Source organism: Drosophila santomea, unplaced genomic scaffold, assembly GCF_016746245.2.
Source record: "Drosophila santomea strain STO CAGO 1482 unplaced genomic scaffold, Prin_Dsan_1.1 Segkk69_quiver_pilon_scaf, whole genome shotgun sequence".
Taxonomy (NCBI): Eukaryota; Metazoa; Arthropoda; class Insecta; order Diptera; family Drosophilidae; genus Drosophila; species Drosophila santomea.
The window spans coordinates 1,607,007-1,615,520 of record NW_025319001.1 but is presented as its reverse complement, the minus strand read 5'-3'; the positions used below and the strand labels follow the sequence as shown (position 1 = coordinate 1,615,520).

Sequence of the window (8,514 nt, the reverse complement as noted above, 5' to 3'; positions counted from 1 at the left end):
TCGTGGGATCAGATATTCATATGTGCTGGCTATGTGAATATGTCACTTCCCTCCCCTTAAAAGGGTTGCCTATGCTTGGGCTGCCATTTCAGGGTACAATGCGGGCAACTGTATTTGTGGCGGTTCTATTTCTTGTTGTGGTTCTTGATTATTTTTTGCTTGTTTTCTGAATTTTGTATATAAAACAGTTTGTGGATTTAGTGTACAAATTTTTGATCGGACAAGAAAAATGATAAGAACTAAAATTATTATTGTTGCATAAAATGTGGTATTATTTTCTGAAATTAATTTTAAAATGTCATTATGTTCTACTATCTTAATTTTAGTCACATTAATTGGTAAATACAATGAAGTTAAATCAAATTCTGGACTTAAAGAATTTTCGCTTAAAATAACATTTCCAATCTTAACTTTACATTGTTTTATTATTATAATTTTGTTTCCATTTATTTTAATATCTCCATTTAGTTTTTGACAATTTTGTGCAATTTTAGTTTCCGTTAGATTCCATGTAAGTATAATATTTGGTACCCATTATATGTCAATACCCATTATGGTCGGGATAGGGAATTATTTAAATGGTGTTCAAGATTTTGTGGTTAATAGGAATATGTGAAATGAGTAATAGTTCGTTATTTGTTTTGTGAATTCCAGTTGATGTTTTGATTATAAGTATATTCTGGCTTTTAATGCTTTCTTACTTGTCGTAATTGAGTTATTTTGGGTTAAAAAAAACAAGACGTGAACGTTTCATGCCCATTTCTATGTCTTCTATGTATTAAATAAATTGCGTGAGCTCATAGACGAGTTTGTCAATATTATTGCGAGTATTTTCGTAGTTGGTGAGTTTCTGCAGTCCTTTACTTTTGTTAAGTTTTACTCTATCATTTTCATCAAGTGTGTCAAAAAGAAATTTAAAAGATGAACCTATTATGACGAATAGTTCACGTTTTTGCCTAATTTGTTGATGAATAGTTCAACCATTTAATTCTTTCAGCTATTTACTCTAAAAAATGCAGATCGGCGTATTGTTCTTGTCCTACATAGGTCCCGTAACAGTACTCGTATTGTTCTTGGTATTCGTCTAACGTTTGGCCGTATTCGTTTGAGCCTGTTTGGCTGTACGCTAACAGTTCATATTCTGTTTGTTCGTTTTATGTGTTCTGGTCATTGCTACTAGGTGTAATAGTGTCATTATTTTGTTCATTAGTTTCTATATTGAAAGTACGTTGTCGTTTGTCATCCTGTGGAACAGGGGGAATGGGGTTTCCTGGTCGTTTACCCATTTCAAAGTTCGGTGGTCTGTTCATATAGTTCACTTGTCTTGTGCGGATGCTGGGGTCCACGTCCATAGGCTCAGGACGGGGCAGCGGTTTTAGTGCCGTGGGGCGATTCGGTACGAAAGTTGGGTTTGGTGTGAACGGCTGTCGTGCGTTTAGTTGCTGTGAGTATGGTTGTTGTACGTACGGTTGTTGTATTGGTGCTTGGTTGCTAAAGAATGTCATGTTGTGCATTGGTCTGCCATATTGTTGAGCAATTGGTGCTCTTTGAGGCATATTTTGAGGTGCTCGGGGAGTCGAATTACTTTTTGTTTTTCGTCACGACGCGAGCGTAGAGGCTTTTTGCTCTGTTATGTTATAAACCGGTCCCTGTTCGGGCGCAAGTTAATTTATTTGTTTATTAATAAAAATAATAAATAAATTTTACAAATTTATTTTTGCAACTTTATTGATTGGATTCAAAGTTAAGACTCAACTGAAGTTCTACTCTAGTTCCCTAATCTGGCCTTTTGTGAATCAGAATTTGGTGTAGCGGTGGCAGCGATGGTGGCAGCGCTGGTGCAGCGACGAATCAAAGTTTGACAACATTTTGTCAGTTGTGCAGTCTGCTGTAATTGGTTAATTGCAGTTCTGCTGATGACTTCTTAATAAATTTGGCTATTTCCTGTTGTTGTCAATATTTCGTAAGAATTGCATGTGCCCGTGTGAACTGCTTGGCCATTTCCTGTTGTGGCTAATATTTAGTAGGAATTGCAGGTGCCCGTGTGAACTGTTTTGCAACTGCAGTTCAATGCTCTGTTAAAATTAATTTGGTTATGAATTAGTTTACTTTAGATTGGCGCGTGCAGGAAATAATGCAGACGCTGACCTAAGCTTTTCTTTATGAGCTTTTGGTAAAGCGTGTTGTTAACTTATACAATAATAAATGAGTGTATGCATATAGGGAGAGCGGCATCGCTTACTCCGGGTGCAAGTGTTTATATCGTGAGATCTGCATGTTCTCATGTACAGGCTATGTGAATATGTCTCTATATTAAATTTGGATTTCGTAGGATCTGATATTCAGCATATTCTTACATTTGGATTTCGTGGGATCTGATATTCAGTATATTCTTATGTGCTGACTATGTGAATATGTCACTATATATGTACATATGTACCATATATAAGTCATGCAACTCATGGTTGCTTCGGGGTGTGACGAGCTCTTGTCGTTGACATTGAGAGACCAGGGGATATGATCAGACAGTTGTTTTTTCTGTCAACAAGGGCCTTCAAGTCCTTGAGCGTATCGTCCCCTATGATACCATCGATGGCGTTCAGGCCGGGGAGGACAAAAAATGTAAGGGTCGAGTCATTTCCTAAACGTTTGAAGAACTTGCCGGTTACGCGGTGTGTTATTTTAACACTGCCTGTAGCCGATTGTACACGGAAGAGGATGGTTAGGACTGTGGAGCCGGCGGCAATTCTGGGGCTGATGAAATTCTTGTTCGCGCCGGTATCGATCAAAAAGTGTAGTCTAACCCCATACTTTCCCTCATACTCTGAGTATGGGACGCTTGAGAGGCCTCGGTCATAAAATTTAGGCTCTCCGTGCCCATTTCAGGCATGCCAACGTCGTCAACAATGAGCTGATCGTAATAATAGTGGTCAGATGAGGCAACTACGCCTTGTTCGGCGGGGATTGTGGTAGGGGGCTCTGGCATGGCCTCCATGTGATAGAGCTTCGTTGCCCTTTGGAATGGATTCTGGTATTCGGACGACGTTCTTTTCACACCGGATCCCTCGCTCTGGACTGCCCTGTAATCTGAGCGGTGTGACTGCCCCGACCGATGTGAGGAGTCTTAAAACTCCCCACAAATCCGGGGGCAGGAGATCGGCGTAGCAACAGCGAAGACGGCTGGAATGCGAGAGGAGTCAAGGGCGGTCAGGTCAAACGGGAAATAATGGACGTTGGACCCCGGCAAAGCGAAGAGACCGTGAAATAACGGTACCGCGCTGGACCTTGGACTCAAACCCGCCAAGGGCGTAGAGGTCATACGATAACGGTGCGGACTTTGGACTCACGGACGATACACCCTGCCCCATAACCTCCTAAGCCCTGGTCTAGCCCGTAGGTTATCCGTCGGCAAGGGCGACAAGTGCCTGGCCTACGCAGGAAGGGACGGTGGAGTCAGTGGTCGGCAAAGGTGGTTCGGAGAGGAGCGCTAGCTGGTCTCTCGGACGATACACCCCGTCGCCATAACATGATTTAAATCTGAGACTCTGTCTTCTCCTTGGTCGGGCAATCACACAAATCATAAATTTTGGTGAGACGAACAAACAAACTCTCTGAGCTAGCCGTTGCAATTCGTAGCGAGCAGAAACAAGAAAATCAGTTCGTTACATCTGGCGCCCAACCGTGATTGTCCTGGCCAAAAGAACAGAGGAGAAGATGAAGAAATCGTGGCAATAGCGAGCGCCCTAGGCATTAAGCTCGAAGGGTTGGTCGAGGATATGAGGAAGACGCTGTCCGAATTTATCCAGCAGACCGCAGACGAGCCCGGAACGGTCGCCATACTGGAGGCATTGGAAAGGGAGTACACAAGGAGACCGACCCCGGAAGTCAAAGTCACCGGCGTGGAAGGCCTGATGAGGAGCCTCGATGTCCACAGCATGATGGAGTCCAGCGGGAGCAGACCCGAAAGTCAGGAAAACGGGGGTGAACGGCGGGAAAGCAGCCGCGAGAGAAGGGAGAGGCGGGAGTCCAGCCGCGATCGGCGAGACATCGCAAGAGGTGGCGAAACAGGTGCGGGAGTGGAGCTTCCGGTACGACGGTCACGACAAGCCATTGGAGTTCCTGGAGCAGGTGGAGTGGTCAGCAATGACGTACGGCCTAGAGATCAACCAAATCCCGCGATCGATGCCGGAACTGCTGAAGGGCAGGGTTCTTCGCCAACAACAGATTCTGGGAGACATGGGCAGAGTTCATCCACAGCTTCCAAGAATTTTTCCTGCCCAGAGGCTTCATAACGAAGCTGGCAGACCAGGTCAGGCAGAGGAAACAGCGGCATGGCGAGTGCTTCAAAGATTATATGGTGGACATGCTGACCGTAATGCGGCCTTTGGGGATGTCCCAGAAAGAGATCTTGGAGAGGATAAGGGAGAACAGCACTCCAGCTCTACGAATGTTTGTCCGCCCGTACGAGTGCCGACACCTGGATGCTCTGATGGCCCTGGCCGACGAATTCGAGGAACTGGACTCCCAAAGGGAGCGTTTCGAGTCAGAGCGGACCCACAGAGCCCGCCACCAGCGGGATTTCCCAAGAGGGGAACAGCACGCTGTGTGCAGAAGGTGCCAAGAGGAGCCAACAGGACCATCGAGGCACGAAACGAACGGGCGAGGGCCAGACCCGGTGCGGCAGGGGTTTGTATTAGACATCTGCATGATTCCACTCATAACATACGTCACATAGAATACATTCGAATGGAATTAAATTAAATGAGTGAAACGCACGAAATGAACCGACATTGTATGAGTGAGATTCTCATTCCACTCATAACTTACTACCTGCAACGAAATGAACGTAAATGAATGAAGCGTAAAATGAAATGAAACATTTGGAAATGCCTAGAACATTCGAATGAATCGAGTTGTTGCGTGCGAATTCGATCCATTCCTTTGCTTATTCTTGACAGCTGTACTTCAAAGACGCAGGATATTCTAACATAAATGTTGCATACACCCCTGATTTTAATGTTTTAGCTTGGTGGAATTTGAATAAAAAATTTTTTCCACTTTTGCATAAAGTAAGTTGCAAAATATTTTGCATTCCAGCAAGCAGTGCGGCTTCGGAACGCGCATTTTCTAGCGCAAGAAATTTAATTACAGAAAAGCGTTGTTTAATAGCCACCAATCCAGAAAATATAAACAAAATAATGTTTTTGCATTCGAATTTAAGTTAATTATATTGTTATTTTAGTAATAAGTTTAATATATAACCAAATTACATATATGCATACACAACTATAAAAACAAATTTCATTTCTTTTTCATTGTTTTCAGTTGTCACTTGAATCATTCGAATGAACCGTCTCAATTTACTGTGTTCTCATTCCATTCAATTCATTTCCATCTGTTTCGTTGTTGTGCGACTGAGTCGTACGTAAATTCACTCACTCACTCATACCAGTTTGACTTTGCTGTCATTCTCATTCCATTCATTTTCGGCATTGTGCATTTGAATGTGCCTTTTTCGCCACTCATGCAGATGTCTAGTTTGTATTAAACCCAGCACAAGCCTGCCATAGGTGCGGAAGCCAGGATCACTGGATGCGGGAATGTCGGAACCGACCGATCACCTTTTGCTGGACGTGCGGGAGAATCGGCCCGAAGACCGCAGAGTGCTGTCCAAGATCGGGAAACGCCACGCGACCCCAGCCTCAGAGGGGCAACCAGGGTTCGCAAGAAAACCCGATGGAAAGGGCCAACAGGACCGTGAAAACAATGATCGCGCAGTTCACAGGGGCCGATTAGAGGACATGGGACGAGAACTTGCCGGTAATATGTATATTAAAACACGAAATAACGAGGAAAACTTTAGCTTAAGGCCCTCAGCTGCTATAGCTAATCCAAAATTCCGCATAATTTTAATCATGCGTTAATTTCTCAATAATAATAATAAAACGAGGAAAACAAAAACGGCTCATATTAGCGACTTGAAGCCGGGAAGCGCGGGCGCCGGCGGGCCAGAGGACAACGAGAGCGATAAACAATAATAAAACCCTTTCGCGAAGAAGGGGGGAAGACGATACAGGGTATCGAAAAGTCGAAAGTCGCAAATAAACACACACACACAAGAGGCCCGTTGGAGCGCGAGAGCGGGACAGGGAGGGTACACAGCCGGAAAACCGTTAACTGCTAACGCACACAGTTGCGAATTCCGTGGGAGGCAGGTGCACGGAGGAGAATCCCGTTACCGGTACAGGCCCCGCGGAATAACGGCGGAAAGGAGCAGATCGAAAACCGAGGTTTCGTCGCGGCGGAAAAAGCGAGAGTCGGTCTTTTAAGATCAAGTCGGCACATGATGATGAACACACGCAGCGCGCAAAACAACCTGGAGGTAAGGGAGACCGGCACTGGGGAACAGCCCGGAGCGATATGGAGGGCGGATGTTGAGTCCTACCTCCAGCTTCTGGCGTCACCCCTGGTGTCGCGATCCCCATCCCCGGTCCAGGAGGACACGGAGCTGTCGGAGGAAGAGGCGATGGCCGAAGGACCGGTGGACTACGTGTCCCTCTCTTCGGAGAGCGAGGAGGACGACAGGGGTGAGACCGTCACCCCGGTGGTGGCCTCGGAAGAGGACGAAGGAGGCCGGAGCGCGAGGGCAAGGATGGCCTACCGCAGCGTGCGGCGGGCGACGCAGGGCCACGGGCGGATCCGGCGCAGCCGCAGCCACCACCACCGCCACGCACGCCGCCGCCACCACGCACGCCGACGCCGCCACCCCAGGATGAGGAGGGGCCCCGGTGCGAGCGGCAGCAGTCCTGGGAAGTGGACCAGGCGCACGTCACACAATCGGCCTGGGCGGCCGCCGGTGGCACCAGCAGACGGTGACGTGGACATGGCCCGCACCACCGGAGGACACGCCGGAGGTGGTGGGCGCGGTCGGGTGGAGGCCGGTTGAGAAGCGAGCGCGCGACCCGCGAGTTCGCGCTCGGATGGAGGACGAAGGCGCGGAGGAGAACCCGGAGAAGGGTCCGTGGGTGTGGCCCGCACCACCACCACCGAAACTCGCGCGGCAGGAGTCATGCCCCGAGGCAATACAGCCACCGCAACGACCCTGCCTCCGCAGGCAGCAGTCGCTGTGTGAGAAGCCGTGGCGAGAAGTCGAGCGCGCGGAGTGGCCACCCAAAGTGGTCGAGGAGGCCGAGGCCCAGGCGGGCAGGCGACACAAGGACCGCTGGGCCAAGCTCTTCGTACTGGACGGCCAGCGGTTCCGGTTGAAGGTGCGTCGCGGCGGGGATAAACGAGTCTAAGTGCCACAATAAACAAAGACAAAAACGAAAGCGAAAACAGAGTTATTGGGACAGGGGAGGGCAAGGGCACACATTGCTTACATAAAAAAAAAAAGGAGTCATCCGCAGCATCCAACAGGCACGCGGGCCAGCGAACGGACGCACGAAGAAGAACGGACGAAGAAGGAGGCCTCCAGGGCGCTTGAGGGCCAGGGGCAGCCGCCCGGAGCATGTAGGGGCGTTCATCCGGGATCCTTGCGGAAGGGCCTCCAGGGTGCCCGTGTCCAGGGCAGGCAACCCTGGAGCATCAAGGGGCATCATGTCATATTCAAGGAGCTGAAACGAAGAGAGGATGAGTAAAGATGGCGGTTTTTACGCGAAATTCCGTAACTTACCTCCATTGAGCTGCAACTACGAAATCCACGTGCTTAGTGAAAATCGGGATGGGGGCGCTACGATAATAGCGGTCGATCGATAGTGAGATCGATAGGGAACAAAAATACTGGAAACTGTCACACTATTGACAGCAATCGGCACGACATCGGAACATCGGAACATGAAGTGGCAACGCCGGTCGCCAATATCGATAGCTCGATCGCGCAATCAGCGATGAGACAACATCGATAGGAATCGGAAGTGGCAACGCCGGTCGCCAACATCGATAACTCGATCATGGTGAGAGTCGGTGGAATTGCCAGAGATGGAAAGCGATGAGAAGGCGGGAAATTTAAATGCGGAGCTGGTGACCAGAAGCAGACGGCAAGAGATCAAGGAGGCGCAGATCGACGTGAGGAGTGAGGAACGATGAGGATCAAGATGCCACGTCGAGATGCTCAAATAGGCTGAGACGTAAAGGATCAGGGGGGCGCAAGGATGTTCAAGATGCCAAGTCCCGACGCTGAACGACGGGGTCTAATAAGCTGCGACTGCCAGGCTGAGAACGAAGGGCGCAGGGTCGACGAGAGGAGATCGAGGAAGTTGCCTATGCAAGGAGGAACCAAAGCAGAGGACCGCCGGAAGCAACATTATTTTCAAATACTTCCGAAGAAAGGGGGAGATGTGAGGAGTCTTAAAACTCCCCACAAATCCGGGTGCAGGAGATCGGCGTAGCAACAGCGAAGACGGCTGGAATGCGAGAGGAGTCAAGGGCGGTCAGGTCAAACGGGAAATAATGGACCTTGGACCCCGGCAAAGCGGAGACCGTGAAATAACCTTACCGCGCTGGACCTTGGACTCA

At 48.4% G+C, this 8,514-nt stretch overlaps 1 protein-coding gene across 1 annotated transcript; it reads right to left on the bottom strand.

Moving 5' to 3' along the window:
* Positions 1 to 1,817: 1,817 nt before the first annotated feature.
* On the bottom strand, positions 1,818 to 7,811 carry LOC120457655. Its single transcript, XM_039645151.1, has 3 exons — positions 7,673 to 7,811; positions 7,380 to 7,613; positions 1,818 to 2,075 (listed from the first exon to the last, which is right to left on the bottom strand). The coding sequence occupies exons 1-3, from the start codon at positions 7,676 to 7,678 to the stop codon at positions 1,938 to 1,940; spliced, it is 378 nt and encodes a 125-aa protein (XP_039501085.1). The 5' UTR covers positions 7,679 to 7,811; the 3' UTR covers positions 1,818 to 1,937.
* Positions 7,812 to 8,514: the final 703 nt, after the last annotated feature.